Raw genomic sequence first — 22531 nt, 5'->3', positions numbered from 1 at the left:
CACCCTCCAAACTGCCCCTGCCCCCTTCCTTGCAGCTGGTGGCCCATGTCCCCACGGCACTCTCGCACACGTTATATCAGAACATCGGAAATAGGAGCAGGAGGAGGCCATTCGGCCCCTCGAGCCTGCTCCGCCATTTAATGAGACCATGGTTGATATTAAGGGAATCAAGTGACAAGGGCATAGTGCAGGGAAGTGGAGCTGAGTCCATGATCAGCCACGATCTTATGAAATGGCGGAGCAGGCTCGAGGGGCCAAATGGTCCAGTCCCGCTCCTAATTCTTCCACCTCAACTCCACTTCCCTGCACTGTCCCCATAATCCCTCGATTCCCTATCAATCTATCAATCTCGGTCTTGAATATACTCAAAGACTGAGCCTCCACAGCCCTCTGGGGCAGAGAATTCCAAAGATTCACCACCCCCGCCCCCCCCCCCTCTGAGGGAAGACATTTCTCCTCAGCTCAGTCCTAAATGGCCGACCCCTTACCCTGAGACTGTGACCCCTGGTTCTAGACTCCCCCAGCCAGGGGGAAACATCCTCCCTGCATCTACCCTGTCAAGCCATTATGGGGGGATGGCGGGGGTGGGGGGGGGATGCCTGTGTGGGTGGGGAGCTGGAACCGACCAGTTAAGAACTTCAGGAAAGCTGGGCTGAAGTCCCGGCAGAGAACGGGAAGGAGAGGAAAACAGCCCCGATTCTCCTACAACCTTGTCTGACCTCGACGCTGGGAGAATGCGGTGCTCCCCAGCCCAGATTAAGATCAAAGTTTACAGTAGTGAGCAGAGTCCCTGCTTCGCTGCTTAGTGTAAACACAGGCTGCGTCTCACAGACAGAATTCAGCTCCTCCTCACACAGCCAGTCACTTACTGGAGCAGCTCGGCCCAGAGGCAGCGCAGAAAGCCCCTGTTAAAATCAGGCATCGCCCCCCACCTCCCCAGCTCCGCCAGGACCAGCCTCAGGATCAGGAGCGGGATCGCTCTCTGCCCCCCAACATGGCAACTCAAGTCCAACTGAGGCCGAATGAACGGCAGCGAGAGCTGAGAGCGGCCAGCGAGCATGTGTGTGCAGTAACTCGGGACTACATCTCCCAGCCCAGAATCAGTGAGTACCTGAGACAGTATAACAAGCTGAGCGTCAAGACAGGGTCTGCAACACTTCACACAGGGGGTGGGGGTCAGTGAGTTACAGGGGGGTCAGTGAGTTACATTGGGGGGGGGGTCAGTGAGTTACAGGGGGGTCAGTGTGTTACAGGGGGGGGGGGGGTCAGTGAGTTACAGGGGGGGGGTCAGTGAGTTACGGGGGGGGGGTGGTCAGTGTGTTACAGGGGGGGGGGTCAGTGAGTTACATTGGGGGGGGGGGGGTTAGTGAGTTACAGGGGGGTCAGTGTGTTACAGGGGGGGGGGTCAGTGAGTTACAGGGGGGGGTCAGTGAGTTACGGGGGGGGGGGGTGGTCAGTGTGTTACAGGGGGGGGGTCAGTGAGTTACAGTGGGGGGTCAGTGAGTTACGGGGGGGGGTCAGTGTGTTACAGGGGGGGGGGTCAGTGAGTTACAGGGGGGGGTCAGTGAGTTACGGGGGGGGGTCAGTGAGTTACAGGGGGGGTCAGTGTGTTACGGGGGGGGGTCAGTGTGTTACAGGGGGGTCAGTGTGTTACAGGGGGGGGATCAGTGTGTTACAGGGGGGGGGGGGTCAGTGAGTTACAGGGGGGGGTCAGTGAGTTACAGGGGGGGGTCAGTGTGTTACAGGGGGGGTCAGTCTGTTACGGGGGGGGTCAGTGAGTTACAGGGGGGGGTCAGTGAGTTACGGGGGGGGTCAGTGTGTTACGGGGGGGGTCAGTGTGTTACGGGGGGTCAGTGAGTTACAGGGGGGGTCAGTGTGTTACGGGGGGGGGTCAGTGTGTTACGGGGGGGTCAGTGTGTTACGGGGGGGGTCAGTGTGTTACGGGGGGGGGGTCTGTGTATTATGGGGGGGGTCAGTGAGTTACAGGGGGGGGAGTCAGTGTGTTACGGGGGGCGTCAGTGAGTTACAGGGGGGGTCAGTGAGTTACAGGGGGTGGGGTCAGTGAGTTACGGGGGGGGGTCAGTGTGTTACGGGGGGTCAGTGTGTTACGGGGAGGTCAGTGTGTTCCTGGGGGGGGGTCAGTGTGTTACGGGGGTGGGGGGGTCAGTGTGTTACGGGGGAGGTCAGTGTGTTCCTGGGGGGGGGTGTCAGTGTGTTACGGGGTGGGGGGGTCAGTGTGTTACGGGGGGGTCAGTGTGTTACAGGGGGGTCAGTGTGTTAGGGGGGTCAGTGTGTTACGGGGGGGGTCAGTGTGTTAGGGGGGGTCAGTGTGTTATGGGGGGTCAGTTTGTTAAGGGGGGTCAGTATGTTGGGGGGGGTCAGTGTGTTAGGGGCGGTCAGTATGTTAGGGGGGGGTCAGTGTGTTACGGGGGTGGTCAGTGTGTTATGGGGTGGTCAGTGTGTCATGGTGGGGTCAGTATGTTACGTGGGGGTCAGTGTGTCATGGTGGGGTCAGTGTGTTACGGGGGGGTCAGTGTGTTACGGGGGGGTGCAGTGTGTTACTGGGGTCAGTGTGTTACGGGGGTGTCAGTGTGTTACGGGGGGGTCAGTGTGTTACGGGAGGGGTCAGTGTGTTACGGGGGTGTCAGTGTGTTACGGGGGGGGTCAGTGTGTTACGGGGGTGTCAGTGTGTTACGGGGGTGTCAGTGTGTTACGGGGGGGGTCAGTGTGTTACTGGGGGGTCAGTGTATTATGGGGGGGTCAGTGTGTTACGGGGGGGGGTCAGTGTGTTACGGGGGCGGGGTCTGTGTGTTATGGTGGTGGGGGGAAGAAGAGTGCGAGACAAGGCGGTGGTCCTGGGTAATAGCATGTATATGTGTTATACTCAAACTGTCGTGACCTTGATCCTTTATTCATAACTCTCGAGTGAGGCAGCCACATGATGGCTCCCCTCTTATACAGCCCCTGCCACCAGGGCAGGAAACCCCGGTCTCCACCAGTTGCACCCTCTAGTGGTGCCAGCATAGTATATACACAGTGTAAACCTTATTGATAGTACATCAGGTAAACAAATCCTCTAATTCTGCCCTCTTGAGCATCCCTGATTATAATCGCTCATTGGTGGCCGTGCCTTCTATTGCCTGGGCCCCAAGCTCTGGAACTCCTTGCCTAAACATCTCCCTCTCGCTTCCTCTCTCTCCTCCTTTAAGATGCTCCTTAAAACCTACCTCTGTGACCAATCTTTTGGTCACCTGTCCCAATATCCCCTTATGTGGCTTGGTATCAAATTTTGTTTGACAATCGCTCCTGTGAAACCCCTTGGGATGTTTGAGTACATTAAAGGCGCTGTATACATACAAGTTGTTGTTGTTGATCTCACCCCCTCAGTGCAATATGTGAATTTCTTCCTCAGTGGGCAGCACTCTCATCTCTGAGACAGAGGGTTGTGGGTTCAAGTCCCACTCCAGGGACATGAGCTCATAAATCCAGACTGACACTCCCAGTGCAGTGTTGAGGGAGTGCCGCACTGTCGGAGGTGCCGTCTTTCGGATGAGACGTTAAACTGAGGCCCCGTCTGCTCTCTCAGGTGGACATAAAAGATCCCACGGCACTATTTCGAAGAAGAGCAGGGCAGTTATCCCCGATGTCCTGGGGCCATTATTTATCCCTCAATCAACGTAACAAACAAAAGATTATCCAGTCATTATCACATTGCTGTTTGTGGGAGCTTGCTGTGCGCAAGTTGGCTGCTGCGTTTCCCACATTACAACAGTGACTACACTCCAAAAAAGTATTTGATTGGCTGTAAAGCACTTTGAGACATCCGGTGGTCGTGAAAGAAAGATTTGCATTTATAACTTAAGAATATAAGAATTAGGAACAGGACTAGGCCATCTAGCCCCTCGAGCATGCTCCGCCATTCAACAAGATCATGGCTGATCTGGCCGTGGACTCAGCTCCACTTACCCGCCCGCTCCCCGTAACCCTTAATTCCCTTATTGGTTAAAAATCTATCTATCTGTGACTTGAATACATTCAATGAGCTAGCCTCAACTGCTTCCTTGGGCAGAGAATTCCACAGATTCACAACCCTCTGGGAGAAGAAATTCCTTCTCAACTCGGTTTTAAATTGGCTCCCCCGTATTTTGAGGCTGTGCCCCCGAGTTCTAGTCTCCCCGACCAGTGGAAACAACCTCTCCGCCTCTATCTTGTCTATCCCTTTCATGATTTTAAATGTTTCTATAAGATCACCCCTCATCCTTCTGAACTCCAACGAGTAAAGACCCAGTCTACTCAATCTATCATCATAAGGTAACCCCCTCATCTCCGGAATCAGCCTAGTGAATCGTCTCTGTACCCCCTCCAAAGCTAGTATATCCTTCCTTCAGTAAGGCGACCAAAACTGCACGCAGTACTCCAGGTGCGGCCTCACCAATACCCTATACGGTTGCAGCAGGACCTCCCTGCTTTTGTACTCCATCCCTTAAGGCGCCTTTCATCACCACCGAACGTCTCAAAGCGCTTTACAGCCAATGAAGTACTTTTTTTGGAGTGCGGTCACTGTTGCAGTGTGGGGACCGCGGCAGCCAAAACTGGGCACAGACAGCAATGTGACAGTGGCCAGATGATCCGTTTTTTTTTTGTTGCGTTGATTGAGGCAGTACACCAATGTGAGTCTTTCTTTGTGAAGAGCTGTGAGCGGGGTGCAGTGAGTCGGAGATGTTACGTCAATAGCTTCTCCCCCGGCACGGGGCAGGGGGCCGAGGGGAACCTCTAACGGGAGGGACTGGGAATGGAATATCCAGGCTGCCCCAGTTCGCGCATTCTCCTCGGGACCATCGTCTGTTCCACACCACGGGAGACTCCACTTGATCCCATCCCGCGGGGATCCCGTGGTGCAGAGGGAGCCGGCGTGCAGAGAAAGCATTTTAAAAAAACCGTGTCACGAGCGACAGCGTGTCCCCTGTGGCGACACTGACAGCTGTCAATCCGCTCTGCCACACTTTCACCGCTGCCGTGAAATCTCCGCCCCCACACCCCTGGTCATCCTGGCTCGCTGTCGCCCTCGGAGGCAGCCCCTCGAAACCAGGATGAGTCGCTTCTGCGCCGAACAGGGATGTTTCAATGAAGGACCCGATATTCCAGATCCCGAACTCCATCCTGAAGGGTGGAAGGTGCCTGTGCGTGGATTTTTCTAACGTGGGGTGGCCGTTGCACACCAGCCACCACACGGGGCTTGACAGAGCTAGGGGTCTTGGTCCACTGGCAAGGGTTAACCAGAACGGCTGGAGACCAGCTCTGCTGCACGGGCCTAGTGCACGCACACACATATCGCACAGTGTGGGCTGGGCCCGTGCTGCCCCCTGGGCCCCTCTGCTCTTCTGGGCCCCGAGCTCGCGCCTCTCCTGGGCCCCGGTCACGTCCCTCTGCAGTCTTTCGCCGCTCCTTCGCCCCCGACCTCGCCGCTCCTGCTGAACCTGCCCGCACTGCGGCCAGCCGTCGCCCTCCTGCCGTGGTATATCGCCGCGCGCTGCTCCCTCCGACGGCCCCGGCCCTGCTGACGGTCTCGTAGGCTGGGACCCTCGCCGATTTCCGGTCTCGCTGCAGCTCGATAGCTCACAGCGACATCCACCTCACCCTGTGCTCGACATGAAAGCTTTTGAACCGTATTTCAGAGAACCGGCCAAAAAGCCAGAAGGGGGCGATGAGGAGAATGTGTTTACGCAGCGAGTTGTTTCGATCGGGACCGCGCTGCCTGAAAGGGCGGTGGGAGCAGATTCAATCGCAACGTTCGAAAGGGAATTGGACTTGAACAGAATAAATGTGCAGTGCTACGGGGAAAGAGGAGAGTGGGACTCATTGGATAGTGCAACAGAAGAGCCAGCATCGAGACGAAAGGCTGAACGGCCACCTTCTGGGCTGTATCATTGCTGTATACTTACATTGGAGGCTGGTCAGAGAAGGCTCACGAGGTTGATTCTGGAGTTGAGGGGTGACTTATGAAGATAGGTTGAGTAGGTTGGGCCGATACTCATTGGAGTTCAGAAGAATGAGAGGTGATCTTATCGAAACATAAGATAATGAGGGGGCTCGACAAGGTGGATGCAGAGAGGATATTTCCACTGATGGGGGAAACTAAAACTCGGGGACATAGTCTCAGAATAAGGGGCCGCCCATTTAAAACTGAGATGAGGAGGAATTTCTTCTCTCTGAGGGTTGTAAATCTGTGGAATTCTCTGCCCCAGAGAGCTGTGGAGGCTGGGTCATTGAATATATTTAAGACAGAGATAGACAGATTTTTGAGCGATAAGGGAATAAAGGGTTATGGGGAGTGGGCAGGGAAGTGGAGCTGATCAGATCAGCCATGATCTTAATAAATGGCGGAGTAGGCTCGAGGGGCCGAATGGGCGACTCCTGCTCCTTTTTCTTATGTTCTTAACATTGTAGGATTGTATGAGAACATCCAATATTCCTCAAGAGCAAGTCTCCTCTTTTTGCACCTGATCCATTGTGTCCCTTTCCAGCTACTCCGCCCACCGCCCCACCCCATTCAGCTCCCACCAACCCCTGCTCCTCCACCCCCACTCCTCCTCCCCCACTCCTCCCCCCCCACTCCTCCCCCCCCACTCCTCCCCACCCCCCCACTGCTCCCACCCTCACTCCTCCCCCCCCACTCCTCCCCGCCCCCCACTCCTCCCCGCCCCCCACTCCTCCCCCCCACTCCTCCCCGCCCCCCACTTCCCCCCCCACTCCTCCCCCCACTCCTCCCCCCCACTCGTCCCCCCCCACTCCTCCCCGCCCCCCACTCCTCCCCGTCCCCCACTCCCCCCCCACTCCTCCCCCCCCACTCCTTCTCCCCCCCACTCCTTCTCCCCCCCACTCCTCCCCATCCCCCACTCCCCCCCCACTCCTCCCCGCCCACCCCACTCCTCCCCCCCCACTCCTCCCCCCCCCCACTTCCCCCCCACTCCTCCCCCCCCACTCCTCCTCCCCCCCACTCCTCCCCGCCCCCAACTCATCCACCCACTTCTTCCCCCCACTTCTCCCCCCCACTCCTCCCCCCCACTCCTCCCCGCCCCCCACTCCCCCCCACTCCTCCCCGCCCCCCACTCCCCCCACTCCTCCCCGCCCCACACCCCTCCCCCAACACTCCTCCCCGCCCCCCACTCCTCCCCCCCCACTCCTCCCCGCCCCCCACTCCTCCACCCCACTCCTCCACCCCACTCCTCCTTGCCCCCCCCACTCCTCCCCGCCCCCCACTCCTCCCCCCCACTCCTCCCCGCCCCCCACTCCTCCCCCCCACTCCGCCCCGTCCCCCACTCCCCCCCCACTCCGCCCCGTCCCCCACTCCCCCCCCACTCCTCCCCGCCCCCCCCACTCCTCCCCGCCCCCCCCACTCCTCACCCCCCACTCCCCCCCCCCCACTCCTCCCCCCCACTCCTGCCCCCTACTCCTCCCCCCCACTCCTTCTCCCCCCCACTCCTCCCCCCCCACTCCTCCTCCCCCCTACTCCTCCTCCCCCCCCACTCCTCCTCCCCCCCACTCCTCCCCCCCCCACTCCTCCCCGCCCCCAACTCCTCCACCCACTTCTCCCCCCCACTCCTCCCCCCCACTCCTCCCCGCCCCCCCACTCCCCCCCACTCCTCCCCGCCCCCCACTCCTCCCCCCACTCCACCTCGCCACCCCCACTCCTCCCCGCCCCCCCACTCCTCCCCCCCACTCCTCCCCCCACTCCTCCCCGCCCCCCACTCCCCCCCACTCCTCCCCCCACTCCCCCCCCACTCCTCCCCCCACTCCCCCCCCACTTCCCCCCCCACTCCTCCTTGCCCACCCCATTCCTCTCCGCCCCCCACTTCCCCCCCCACTCCTCCCCCTCCCCCCCACTTCCCCCCCCACTCCTCCTCCTCCCCCCCACTCCTCCCCCCCACACCTCCCCCCCACTCCTCCCCCCCCACTCCTCCCCGCCCCCCACTCCCCCCCCCACTTCTCCCCCCACTTCTCCCCCCCACTCCTCCCCGCCCCCAACTCCTCCACCCCACTCCTCCCCCCCACTCCTCCCCGCCCCCCACTCCTCCCCGCCCCCCACTCCTCCCCGCCCCCCCACTCCTCCCCCCCACTCCACCTCCTCCCCCCCTACTCCTCCCCCCCCACTCCTCCTCCCCCCCACTCCCCCCCCCCCCACTCCTCCCCCCCCACTCCTCCCCGCCCCCAACTCCTCCACCCACTTCTCCCCCCCACTTCTCCCCCCACTCCTCCCCCCCCCACACTCCTCCCCGCCCCCCACTCCCCCCCACTCTTCCCCGCCCCCCACTCCTCCCCCCCACTCCTCCCCGACCCCCACTCCCCCCCACTCCCCCCCCACTCCTCCCCCCCCACTCCTCCCAGCCCCCCCACTCCTCCTCGCCACTTCTCCCCCCCCACTTCTCCCCCCCACTCCTCCCCCCCACTCCTCCCCGCCCCCCCCACTCCTCCCCCCCACTCCTCCCCCCCACTCCTCCTCGCCCCCCCACTCCTCCCCGCCCCACACCCCTCCCCCAACACTCCTCCCCGCCCCCCACTCCTCCCCCCCCACTCCTCCCCGCCCCCCACTCCTCCACCCCACTCCTCCTTGCCCCCCCCACTCCTCCCCGCCCCCCACCCCTCCCCCAACACTCCTCCCCGCCCCCCACTCTTCCCCCCCCACTCCTCCCCGCCCCCCACTCCTCCACCCCACTCCTCCACCCCACTCCTCCTTGCCCCCCCCACTCCTCCCCGCCCCCCACTCCTCCCCCCCACTCCTCCCCGCCCCCCCCACTCCTCACCCCCCACCCCCCCCCCCACTCCTCCCCCCACTCCTGCCCCCCTACTCCTCCCCCCACTCCTTCTCCCCCCCACTCCTCCCCCCCACTCCTCCTCCCCCCTACTCCTCCCCCCCCACTCCTCCTCCCCCCCACTCCTCCCCCCCCCACTCCTCCCCGCCCCCAACTCCTCCACCCACTTCTCCCCCCACTTCTCCCCCCCACTCCTCCCCCCCACTCCTCCCCGCCCCCCACTCCCCCCCACTCCTCCCCGCCCCCCACTCCTCCCCCCACTCCACCTCGCCACCCCCACTCCTCCCCGCCCCCCCCACTCCTCCCCCCCACTCCTCCCCGCCCCCCACTCCCCCCCACTCCTCCCCCCACTCCCCCCCCACTCCTCCCCCCACTCCCCCCCCACTTCCCCCCCACTCCTCCTTGCCCACCCCATTCCTCTCCGCCCCCCACTTCCCCCCCCACTCCTCCTCCTCCCCCCCACTTCCCCCCCACTCCTCCTCCTCCCCCCCACTCCTCCCCCCACACCTCCCCCCACTCCTCCCCCCCCACTCCTCCCCGCCCCCCACTCCCCCCCCACTTCTCCCCCCCACTTCTCCCCCCCACTCCTCCCCGCCCCCAACTCCTCCACCCCACTCCTCCCCCCCACTCCTCCCCCCCACTCCTCCCCGCCCCCCACTCCTCCCGCCCCCCCACTCCTCCCCCCCACTCCACCTCCTCCCCCCCTACTCCTCCCCCCCCACTCCTCCTCCCCCCACTCCTCCCCCCCCCACTCCTCCCCCCCCCACTCCTCCCCGCCCCCAACTCCTCCACCCACTTCTCCCCCCCACTTCTCCCCCCACTCCTCCCCCCCCCACACTCCTCCCCGCCCCCACTCCCCCCCACTCTTCCCCGCCCCCCACTCCTCCCCCCCCACTCCTCCCCGACCCCCACTCCCCCCCACTCCCCCCCCACTCCTCCCCCCCACTCCTCCCCGCCCCCCCACTCCTCCTCGCCACTTCTCCCCCCCCACTTCTCCCCCCCACTCCTCCCCCCCACTCCTCCCCCCCACTCCTCCTCGCCCCCCCACTCCTCCCCGCCCCCCACTCCCCCCCTCACTCCCCCACCCACTCCCCCCCCCACTCCTCTCCCCCACTCCTCCCCCCACTCCCCCCCCACTTCCCCCCCCACTCCTCCCCCCCACTCCTCCTTGCCCCCCCCATTCCTCCCCGCCCCCCACTTCCCCCCCCACTCCTCCCCCCCACTCCTCCTCCCCCCCACTCCTCCCCCCCACTCCTCCCCCCACTCCTCCTCCCCCCCACTCCTCCCCCCCACTCCTCCCCGCCTCCCACTCCTCCCCCCCACTCCTCCCCACCTCCCACTCCTCCCCCCCACTCCTTCTCGCCTCCCCGCCCCCCACTCCCCCCCCACTTCTCCCCCCCACTTCTCCCCCCCACTCCTCCCCCCCACTCCTCCCCGCCCCCCACTCCCCCCCACTCCTCCCCGCCCCCAACTCCTCCACCCCACTCCTCCCCCCCACTCCTCCCCGCCCCCCACTCCCTCCCACTCCTCCCCGCCCCCACTCCTCCCCGCCCCCAACTCCTCCACCCCACTCCTCCCCCCCCACTCCTCCCCCCCACTCCACCTCGCCCCCCCCACTCCTCCCCGCCACCCCCACTCTTCCCCCCCACTCCTCCTCGCCCCCCCACTCCTCCCCGCCCCCACTCCTCCCCCCCACTCCTCCCCCCACTCCCCCCCCACTCCTCCCCCCCACTCCACCCCGCCCCCCACTCCTCCCCCTCACTCCTCCTTGCCCCCCCACTCCTCCCCGCCCCCCACTTCCCCCCCCCACTCCTCCCCCCCACTCCTCCTCCCCCCCACTCCTCCCCCCCACTCCTCCCCCCCCCACTCCTCCCCCACTCCTCCCCGCCCCCCACTTTCCCCCCCCACTCCTCCCCCCCACTCCTCCTCCCCCCCACTCCTCCCCCCACTCCTCCCCGCCCCCCACTCCTCCCCCCCACTCCTCCCCACCCCCCACTCCCCCCCTCTCCTCCCCGCCCCCCACTCCTCCCCCCCACTCCTCCCCGCCCCCCACTCCTTCTCGCCTCCCCGCCCCCCACTCCCCCCCCCACTCCTCCCCCCACTCCTCCCCCCCCACTCTTCCCCCCACTCCTCCCCGCCCCCCACTCCTCCCCCCCACTCCTCCCCGCCCCCCACTCCCCCCCACTCCTCCCCGCCCCCCACTCCTCCCCCCACTCCTTCTCGCCTCCCCGCCCCCCACTCCTCCCACCCACTCCTCCCCGCCCCCCACTTCCCCCCCCACTCCTCCCCCCCACTCCCCCCCGCATTCCTCCCCCCCCACTCCTCCCCCCCCACTCCTCCCCGCCCCCCGCTCCTCCCCGCCCCCCACTCCCCCCACTCCTCCCCGCCCCCCACTTCTCCCCGCCCCAAACTCGTCCACCCCACTCCTCCCCCCCCACTCCTCCCCGCCCCCCACTCCCCCCCCACTCCTCCCTCCCACTCCACCTCGCCCCCCCCACTCCTCCCCGCCCCCCCCACTCCTCCCCCCCACTCCTCCCCCCACTCCTCCTCGCCTCCCCACTCCTCCCCGCCCCCCCCACTCCACCTCACCCCTCCCACTCCTCCCCGCCCCCCCCCACTCCTCCTTGCCCCCCCCCACTCCTCCCCGCCCCCCACTTCCCCCCCCACTCCTCCCCCCCACTCCCCCCCATTCCTCCCCCCCACTCCTCCCACCCACTCCTCCCCGCCCCCCACTTCCCCCCCACTCCTCCCCCCCCACTCCCCCCCCACTCCCCCCCCCATTCCTCCCCCCCACTCCTCCCCTCCACTCCCCCCCCCATTCCTCCCCCCCATTCCTCCCCCCCACTCCTCCCCCCCCACTCCTCCCACCCACTCCTCCCCGCCCCCCACTTCCCCCCCCACTCCTCCCCCCCACTCCCCCCCGCATTCCTCCCCCCCCACTCCTCCCCCCCCACTCCTCCCCGCCCCCCGCTCCTCACCGCCCCCCACTCCTCCCCGCCACCTCCCCCACTTCTCCTCCCCCCCGCCCCCGCTCCTCCCTGCCCCCCGCTCCCCCCCGCCCCCGCTCCTCCCTGCCCCCCGCTCATCCCTGCCCCGACAGCAGAGTAGGGAATCTTGTTGGATAGGTTTGCGATAGATCAGAGTGCACCCAATGATAGGTTCCTGATGGCCTATTGGCCAAACGTACCCCCCAATGGTGTAGGTTAAAGTTTAACTGTAGTCTACGCTGAGCGCAGTGAGGGAAGAAGTTTGTGCACTGTATGAACGTAAAAAACAGGAGCAGTAGTCGGCCATTCGGCCCCTCGAGCCTGCTCCGCCATTCAATACGATCAGGGCTAATCATCGACCTCAACTCCACTTTCCCGCCGAATGTCCACATCCATTGATTCGCCTAGAGTTTGAAATCTATTGATCTCAGTGTTTTATATACTCAATGATTCATTGTTCACAGTCCTCTGGGGCAGAGAATTCCAAAGATTCACCCCCCTCTGAGTGAAAGAATTTCTCCTCATCTCAGTCCTAAATGGCCGCCCCCTTATCCTGAGACTGTGACCCCTGGTTCTAGACTCCCCAGCCCGGGGGAAACATCCTCCCTGCATCTACCCTGTCAATTCCCCTCAGAATCTTAAATGTTTCAATGAGATCACCTCTCATTCTTCTCAACTCCAGAGATTATAGGCCCAATCTGCTCAATCTCTCCTCACAGGACAACCCTGTCATCACAGAAAACAATCTATGGCTGGTCTTCCTGACGAAGGATGTCCCAGCCAGGGTTCCTGGTCCTGACCACTATCCAGTGATGCATTTGGAATGTGCCATGTTTGTGGACAATGGCCCAGAAATCCCGGTCCGGCTGCTTCCCGCGGGCCAGCGGGTAAAAAAACTTTTGAAAAGAAGCGCACTTACCTGTTCCTGCTGTGCCCAACGCGAGTTCCCGGTCCTGAGGCCTGCACTGACTGCGCGTCGCAGCGCGTGCACATCGGGACATACGCAGGGCTGGAGCTGCAGTCACATGGCTCTGGGCAGCCAATCAGGTAAAGTATGTTCTCATTCATAATAATGGGCACTCCGTAAGTTGGACTTTCCATTGTTACGAGACAGAAACCTCCCCAAACACACAAAACCAACAATAAAAAATAGAAACAATACACCACATATTTTTAGTTATTTAACATAAAGTTATTTATGTATTTAAAAAATATATACTTTTCCAATTTTTAGAAAAGTTTTTTTAATTATGGTTTAAAATAAACTTACTGTAGTGGGGAAGGTTTTTAACAATATAATGTGTTTTTATAATTTTATTTTTAAATGTTTTTGTATATTTTAAAACTATTGCGCCTGTAAAAGTAGGCTATGCGCCTGCTATGTACAAGAGTTTTGAGGACATTTGCTGGGCAAGATATGGGTAAGTCCCGCAATCTTGCACATGCAAATGTCCTCGCTCCTGAGATACGCAGGATCTGTCGAGCTGGAGCTGGACAGATCGGAAAAGCCGGTTTTCAGCACATGTGCATTGTGCGCTGAAAACTGGTTTTTGCGATGCCGACCTGGGTCTTTACACACTCCGTACGGACCCGGGAGGTCGGAGTTTCTGCCTCAATGTCTGAGCCCATGATTGGAAAGGAGGTGCCCAACTTTGCCACCTCCCATGGTTAAATGGTTGGACATCAGGCAAAGCATTTGTCGGCCGGCGCGGACACGATGGGCCGAAATGGCCTCCTTCCATGCTGTAAGCTTCTATGATTCAAGCTGACATCCACTGCTCCCACATGGGCAGTGGACACTCCACATGGTCCCAGAAGAACACGAGGACTCGTCCAATCATCGAACCATAGAATGGTTACAGCACGGAAGGCCATTCGGCCCATCGAGCCCGTGCCGGCTCTCAGCCAGTCACCCTCCCTCGTTCTTTCCCCGTAGCCCTGCAATTTTTTTCTGTCAGGTACTTATCCAACGCCCTTATGAAAGCCACGATTGAGTCTGCCTCCACCACCCTCTCAGGCCGTGCATTCCAGATCCTAACCACTCGCTGGGTAAAAATGTTTTTCCTCATGTTGCCTTTGGTTCTTTTGCCAATTGCCTTAAATCTGTGTCCTCTGGTTCTCGACCCTTCCACCAATGGGAACAGTTTCTCTCTCTCTACTCTGTCCAGACCCCTCATGATTTTGACCTCGATCAAATCTCCTCTCAACCTTCTCTGCTCCAAGGAGAACAACCCCAGCTTCTCCAGGCTGTCCACGTAACTGAAGTCCCTCATCCCTGGAACCATTCTCGGAAATCTCCTCTGCTCCCTCTCGAAGGCCTTCACATCCTTCCTAAAGTGCGGGGCCCAGAATTGGACACAATACTCCAGCTGGGGCCGAACCAGTGTTTTATACAGATTCACCATAACTTCTTTGCTTCTGTACTCTGTGCCTCTGTTTATGAAGCCCAGGATCCTGTATGCCTTTTTAACCGCTTTCTCAAGCTGCCCCGCCACCTTCACTAAAAACAGAAAGTGCTGGAAATACTCAGCGGGTCAGGCAGCATCTGTGGAGAGAGAAACAGAGTTAATGTTTCAGGCCGATGACCCATCGTCAGAACTCACTCTGTTCTCACTCAAGCCAGTTCTGACGAAGGGTCATCGAGCCGAAACGTTAACTCTGCTTCCTCTCCACAGATGCGGCCCGACCCGTTGACATTTCCAGCATTTTCTGTTTTTGTTCCAGATTCCAGCATCCGCAGTATTACTGCCACCATCGATGGTTTGTGCACACATACACCCCGGTCTCTGTTCGTGCACCCCCTTTAGGATTATACCTTTTAGTTCATATGTTCTCTCCTTATTCTTTCTACCAAAACGCATCACTTCACACTTTTCAGCGTTAAATTTTATCTGCCACGTGCCCGCCCATTCCACCAGCCTGTCTATGTCCTCCTGAAGTCTATCACTACCCTCCTCACTGTTCACTATTGTTCCAAGTTTTGTGTCTTCTGTAAATTTTGCAATTGTGCCCTGTACACCCACATCCAAGTCATTAATATATATCAGGAAAAGCAGTGGTCCCAGTACTGACCCCTGGGGAACACCACTGTATACCTTCCTCCAGTCCCAGAAACAACCGTTCATCACTACTCTCTGTTTCCTGTCACCGAGACAATCCGGATCCAGGCTGCCCCTGGCCCTTTTATTCCGGTTATCAAGATCCAAGGTGCGGCCTTGGACAATGTGGACCATTTTCCATACCTCAGGAGCCTACTGTCTGCAAAGGCAGACATTGATGACTAGATCCAACACTACCTCCAGTGTGCCAGCACAGCCTTCGGTCATCTGAGGAAAAGAGTGTTTGAAGACCAGGCCCTCAAATCTACCACCAAGCTCATGGTCTGCAGGGCTGTAGTGATACCCTCCCTCCTGTATGGCTCAGAGACATGGACCGTGTATAGTAGACACCTCGAGTCGCTGGAGAAATACCACCAACGATGCCTCCGCAAGATCCTGCAAATCCTCTGGGAGGACAGACGCATCATAGAAACATAGAAACATAGAAAATAGGTGCAGGAGTAGGCCATTCAGCCCTTCTAGCCTGCACCACCATTCAATGAGTTCATGGCTGAACATGCAACTTCAGTACCCCCTTCCTGCTTTCTCGCCATACCCCTTGATCTCCCTAGTAGTAAGGACTACATCTAACTCCCTTTTGAAAATATTTAGTGAATTGGCCTCAACAACTTTCTGTGGTAGAGAATTCCACAGGTTCACCACTCTCTGGGTGAAGAAGTTTCTCCTCATCTCGGTCCTAAATGGCTTACCCCTTATCCTTAGACTGTGACCCCTGGTTCTGGACTTCCCCAACATTGGGAACATTCTTCCTGCATCTAACCTGTCTAAACCCGTCAGAATTTTAAACGTTTCTATGAGGCCCCCTCTCATTATTCTGAACTCCAGTGAATACAAGCCCAGTTGATCCAGTCTTTTTGATAGGTCAGTCCCACCATCCCGGGAATCAGTCTGGTGAATCTTCGCTGCACTCCCTCAATAGCAAGAATGTCCTTCCTCAAGTTAGGAGATCAAAACTGTACACAATACTCCAGGTGTGGCCTCACCAAGGCCCTGTACAACTGTAGCAACACCTCCCTGCCCCTGTACTCAAATCCCCTCGCTATGAAGGCCAACATGCCATTTGCTTTCTTAACCGACGTCAGTGTCCTCGACCAGGCCAACATCCCCAGCATTGAAGCACTGACCACACTTGATCAGCTCCGCTGGGCAGGCCACGTTGTCCGCAGGCCAGACACGAGACTCCCAAAACAAGCACTCTACTCAGAGCTTCGATACGGCAAGTGAGCCTCAGGTGGGCAGAGGAAACGTTACAGGGACACCCTCAAAGCCTCCCTGATAAAGTGCAACATCCCCACCGACACCTGGGAGTCCCTGGCCAAAGACCGCCCTAAGTGGAGGAAGTGCATCCGGGAGGGCGCTGAGCACCTCGAGTCTCGTCGCCGAGAGCATGCAGAAACCAAGCGCAGGCAGCGGAAGGAGCGTGCGGCAAACCAGTCCCACCCTCCCTTTCCTTCAACCACTGTCTGTCCCACCTGTGACAGAGACTGTAATTCCCGTATTGGACTGTTCAGTCACCTGAGAACTCATTGTTGGAGTGGAAGCAAGTCTTCCTCGACTCCAAGGGACTGCCTATGATGATGATATTCCATGGGCTTCAACTTTGCTGCCAAGCCTATTGTGTGGCACTTTGTCAAAAGCCTTTTGGAAATCCATGTACACCACATCAACCGCACTACCCTCATCGACCCTCCCTGTTACCTCATCAAAAAACTCGATCAAGGTAGTTAAATACGATGTGCCTTTAAGGAATCCATGCTGGCTTTCCTTAATTAATCCACACTTGTCCCAGTGACTGTTAATTTTGTCCTAGATTATCATTTCTAAAGGCTTCACCATCAACGACCGAGGTTAAATTGACCGGCCTGTAGTTGCTGGGTTTATCTATACTCGTGAAACTGTAACATCCCCCAACTCCGCTACCCCTCACCCCACCTCGCCGCCCTCCACCCTCCGCGCCCCCCCCCCGCCCCCCTCGCTCCAGCCAGAGGGAGAGGGGGTGAACAATGGCGGTTCAGTTGGTCAATGTTAATCAGCGTGAGATTGGTGCGGAGTGTTTGGGGGTGGGGGATCGAGGCGAGGGGCTTGTCTGCTTTCTCTGTTTAACGGGTCTAATGGTGGTGTGTTGTGCCGGATCAATCGGCCTGGTCGTTGTGTTCGCTGACCAGCCTTGTCACTCAACAGACAACACGGAGCAATGGCACAGGGAGACTGGGGTAGAGCCAGCCCACTGGGCCAGAATTCTGTCTTCACAGCTCTCCCCACAATCCCAACAGAAGCAGCCTCCCTCGTAAAGGGCTGTGGTGGGAGCTCAGAGACTGCGCAAGTGAGCAGCGTGTAATTAGGAGCAGAGAAGGGGAAGGATAACGCCCAGGGAAAGACTCGAACACATGCCGATACTTTCGCTCAATGCCCCTAAAGAAAAAAACTGCAGCTCTAATGAGGAGCCCCTGGCACTGACCCCGGCATTTCTCCACCTCCTTGTCTCTTTCACACTGTCGATAAAAACACACGGCCTTGCAAGGAAAGGTGAAGGTTATTCCGAGCATCATTACAGGCCTGCGTGTCACATCAACTGCTGGCTGCTCTCTTTTCAGAAACGGTGATGTGCACAGCCTCTGCCGTTCGCTGTGTGAAGTGTTCACAGCACGCTGGTACTGGGTAACAGTGCAGTACTGAGGGAGCCCCGCACTGTCACAGGGGCAGTACTGAGGGAGCCCCGCACTGTCACAGGGGCAGTACTGAGGGAGCCCCGCACTGTCACAGGGGCAGTACTGAGGGAGCCCCGCACTGTCACAGGGGCAGCACTGAGGGAACCCCGCACTGTCACAGGGGCAGTACTGAGGGAGCCCCGCACTGTCACAGGGGCAGTACTGAGGGAGCCCCGCACTGTCACAGGGGCAGTACTGAGGGAGCGCCGCACTGTCGGAGGGGCAGTACTGAGGGAGTGCTGCACTGTCGGAGGGGCAGTGCTGAGGGAGTGCTGCACTGTCGGAGGGGCAGTGCTGAGGGAGTGCTGCACTGTCGGAGGGGCAGTACTGTGGGAGCGCTGCACTGTCGGAGGGACAGTACTGAGGGAGCGCTGCACTGTCGGAGGGGCAGTACTGAGGGAGCGTCGCACTGTCACAGGGGCAGTACTGAGGAAGCCCCGCACTGTCACAGGGGCAGTACTGAGGGAGTGCTGCACTGACGGAGGGGCAGTACTGAGGGAGTGCTGCACTGTCGGAGGGGCAGTACTGAGGGTGTGCTGCACTGTCGGAGGGGCAGTACTGAGGGAGCGCTGCACTGTCGGAGGGGCAGTACTGTGGGAGTGCTGCATTGTCGGAGGGGCAGTACTGAGGGAGCGCTGCACTGTCGGAGGGGCAGTACTGAGGGAGCGCTGCACTGTCGGAGGAGCAGTACTGAGGGAGCGCTGCACTGTCAGAGGGGCAGTGCTGAGGGAGCGCTGCACTGTCGGAGGGGAGGTACTGAGGGAGCGCCGCACTGTGGGAGGGGCAGTACTGAGGGAGCGCTGCACTGTCGGAGGGGCAGTACTGAGGGAGCGCTGCACTGTCGGAGGAGCAGTACTGAGGGAGCGCTGCACTGTCACAGGGGCAGTACTGAGGGAGTGCTGCACTGTCAAAAGTGCCATCTTTCGGATGAGACATTAAACCGAGGCCCCGTCGAGTCTCTCAGGTTGATGTAAAAGATTCCATGGCACTATTTTGAAGAATTGCAGGGTGTCCTGGGGCCAATATTTATCCCACAATCAATATCACTAAAACAGATGATTTGGTTATTGTCACATTGCTGTGTGAGGGAGCTGTGCATTAATTTGCTGCCGCGTTTCCCACATTACAACAGTGACTACGTTCCAAAGAGTAGTTCATTGGCCGTAAAGTACTTTGTGACGTCCAGTGCTACAGAAATGGAAGTCTTTCCATCATTTAACAGGTTGTGGTACAGCACAGAAACAGGCCATTCAGCCCCTCTAGTCTGAGCTGCTGTTTGTACTCCGCACGCTTCTCACCACTCTGTGTGTAAAGATTTTCTTCCTAAAGTCATTATTTGATGGGTACATTTATGTGCCTTGGCTATTGACTCTCCCACATGTGGGAACAGTTTCTCCATATCCACCTGACCGAAGCCTTACAATCACCCTTCAAATCCCACCATGGGATGCATGCAGTTCTGGTCACTGTATTATAGGAAGGACATGATCGCACTAGAGAGGGTGCAGAGGAGATTTACTAGGATGCTGCCTGGAATGGAGAATCTTAGTTATGAGCACAGATTGGATAGGCTGGGTTTGTTCTCATTGGAACAGAGGAGATTGAGAGGAGACCTCATCGAGGTGTACAAAATATTGAGGAGCCTGGACATAGTGGATAGTAAGGGTCTATTTCCATTGGTGGAGGGGTCTATTATGAGGGAGCATAGTTTTAAGGTGGTTGGTGGAAGATTTAGAGGGGATTTGAGGGGGGGCTTCTTTACACAGAGGGTTGTGGGGATCTGGAACTCGCTGCCTGGAAGAGTGGTGGATGCAGAAACCCTCACCACTTTTAAGAGATGGTTGGATGGGCACTAAAAGTGCAGTAACCTGCAGGGTTACGGACCGAGAGCTGGTAATTGGGATTAGACTGGATGACCTTTTGTTGGACGGAGCTGATATAATGGTAAGTACTGCAGGGAATGGAATACGGCCAGGGTGATCTCCTGAACGAGTGTCGATCACCTGGATAGGTCGGAGAGGAATTTTCCCAGATTTTTTCTCCCTAAATTGGCCTGGGTATTTACCTGGTTTTTTCCTCTCCCAGGAGATCACATGACTCTGGTTGGGGTGGAGTGTAGAATGTTTTAGTGTAAGGGGTGTTGCAGTTGTGTGGGGCGGACTGGTTGGGCCGGGTGCTCTTTGCCTTTCCGTCATTGCTCATTGTTCATAGGTTTATATGTAACCGTGCGGCTCTTTGTCGGCCGGTGCGGACACGATGGGCCGGAATGGCCTCCTTCTGCGCTGTAAATTTCTATGTTTCTATGTTTCTATGTTTCTATATTTATCCCTCAATCAACAAAACAGATTATCTGGTATTTATCACATTGCTGTATGTGGGAGCTTGCTGTGCGCAAATTGGCTGCTGTGTTCCCCACATTACAGCAGCGACTACACTCCAAAAGTACTTCATTGGCTGTAAAGTGCTTTGAGATGTCCGGTGGTCGTGAAAGGCAATATATAAATGCAAGTCTTTATTTTTAAATTGATGTTGCAGAGGACAGGCCCAGCTACGATGCCCTCCCCAGTTGAGTAGCCAGCTGATGCTCGGTATCTGGGCTCACACACAGGTAACTCCAGGTGCCCCCCGCATCTAAACTGGAGCAGGAGTCTGTGGTTTGACACACAACTAAAGGCTGGGGGGGAAATCCTATTGGCCCAGAAATCCCAGTTTCCACTTCCTTTTGGTCAAACGTTCGCCAGAGATCGCGGATTTGAGGCCTCCTCTTCTTGCGCTATTCAGCGTGTTCACGTTGGGACATCCGCAGGAGTCACGTGGGCCTGGACACCCAATCACAGTAAAGTATTTTCTCATTCATAGTAATCGGAGTTTCGTAAGTTGGAAACTCCTGTTACTATGAATGAGAAACACCCCCAAACAGCCAAACACTTCATAAAACATTCAAAAAAACACCTCACATAAATACATGATGGACATTAAAGTTGATAAAAACATTTTTTAAAGAAAAAAAATGTACCAATTTTTAAAAAAACTTTTAATAATGGTTAAAACTAAATGTAACGTGGCGGGCAGGGTTTTTGTAAATAATATGTGTTTTTAACATTTATTTTAATTATGTTTTTATATGTTTTTAAACTCTTGCAGTCGTAACAGTCGGCAACGCGCCTGCTTTTATCAGGAGCAAGAGTTTTGAGGTCATTTGCCGGGCAGGATATGGGTAAATACCACAATCTTGCCCGTGTGAATGTCCTCGCCCCCGAGATAGGGAGGATCTCTCCAGCCAGAATCTTGACGGATCGGAAAAGCCGGTTTCCAGCACGTGCACATTGCGCGCCGAAAACCAGCTTTTCCGATGCCTTCCCGGGTCCGTAGAAACTTCGTACGGACCCAGGGAAGTCCGGGATTTCCGGGCCAATATTTTCTCAACAAGCTGCTTACTGCAGTTACCGGCAATTTCGAGGGCTTCCCTTTGCAGTGAGGTACGGGAGGGAGGGGAGGCCGTGGGGACTAAGCTTAATTAAATCAATTATCTCTGATTGATCCAGTCTGATGAATTAGTAGATAACGTTGAGAGACACAGTGAATCACCCTGCTCACTCAACTCAACAACAGTGGGCTAGTTTATACAGTGACCCCAGCACCTCCGAGCACATTACTGCACAGGGGGCCGAGCGAAATAAGTCAAAGGTTAAGGGGAATTGGACACTGCTCAAGTGAAAGGTGTTTAAGAGGCGTAAAATTCGAAGGAGCAGGAAAGATGTGGGTCAAAGTCAGAGAACAAGCAAAGGCGGACCAATAGATTCAAAGATACTGATACAGTCCCCCCCCTCCCCACAAAATACACTGACACCCCCCCACAAAATATACTGAACCCCCCCCACAAAAAATACTGAACCCCCCCCCACTAAATACACTGACAATCTCCCACAAAATATACTGAACCCCCCCCCCCCCCACTAAATACAGTGACAATCTCCCACAAAAAATACTGAAACCCACCTCCCCACAAAATACACTGACACTCCCCCCACCAAAATAAAACCTACACAAACCCCAGAAAACTAAGGACAGAAGCACATCCCTCAATCTCATCCAGTGACCTGTGAACCCCAGCCGTTACACTGTTCGTCCCACTGAGATACCCCGACTGGGGCCGCAGCCCACCATTGGTAGGGAAATGGTGTGAGTGTCGGAGGCGAGGGTCCGGGGCGAGGGTCAGGGGGGCAAGGGTCAAGGGACGAGGGTTAGGGGGCGAGGGTCAGAGGGCGAGGGTCAGAGGGCGAGGGTCCAGGGGGCGAGGGTCCAGGGGGCACGTGTCAGGGGGCGAGGGCCAGGACGAGAGTACATGGGGCGAGGGTTAGGGGGCAAGGGTCATGGGGTGAGGGTTAGGGGACGAGGGTCAGAGGGCGAGGGTCAGAGGGCGAGGGTCCAGGGGGCACGTGTCAGGGGGCGAGGGCCAGGACGAGAGTACATGGGGCGAGGGTCAGGGGGCGAGTGTCAGGGAGCGAGGGTCAGGACGAGCGTACATGGAGCGAGGGTCAGGGGGCAAGGGTCTGGGGGCAAGGGTCAGGGGGCGAGGATCAGGGGGCAAGGGTCCAGAGAATAAGGGTCAGGGGACGAGGGTCCGGGGAAAGGGTCAGAGGGCGAGGGTCAGGGGACGAGGGTCAGGGGGCGAGGGTCAGGGGCTGGCACACATCAGCTCTTGAGATTTTCAGGGAGCTGGTTGTGAATGGAATGAGAGGATTAGGTCCAGATTGTGAAGACAATGTGGTGGACGGGACACAATGTCCGCTCAGGTCGGGGTCCTGCTCCACCCACCCCACCTGTATGCAGGACTCCCAGCCGTGAACCTGTTGCTCATGTTAACGCTGTCACCCACGGCAACAACATTCCCACTGCGAGTGTCA

The 22531-nt window shown here is 58.5% G+C and overlaps 1 protein-coding gene across 1 annotated transcript in view; it reads left to right on the top strand.

Moving 5' to 3' along the window:
• Nucleotides 1-994: 994 nt before the first annotated feature.
• LOC139249551 (V-type proton ATPase subunit B-like) overlaps nucleotides 995-22531 on the top strand; it is a 209889-nt gene continuing 188352 nt past the window's right edge. The window contains exon 1 of the mRNA XM_070872492.1: nucleotides 995-1103. Coding sequence (XP_070728593.1) covers nucleotides 995-1103 — 109 coding nt within the window. The remainder of the gene's footprint in view (nucleotides 1104-22531) is intronic.

Source organism: Pristiophorus japonicus, unplaced genomic scaffold (assembly GCF_044704955.1).
Source record: "Pristiophorus japonicus isolate sPriJap1 unplaced genomic scaffold, sPriJap1.hap1 HAP1_SCAFFOLD_321, whole genome shotgun sequence".
In the NCBI taxonomy this organism is placed as follows: Eukaryota; Metazoa; Chordata; class Chondrichthyes; family Pristiophoridae; genus Pristiophorus; species Pristiophorus japonicus.
Note: the sequence above shows the minus strand (reverse complement) of the source record. Positions and strands in the feature narration are given on the sequence as shown.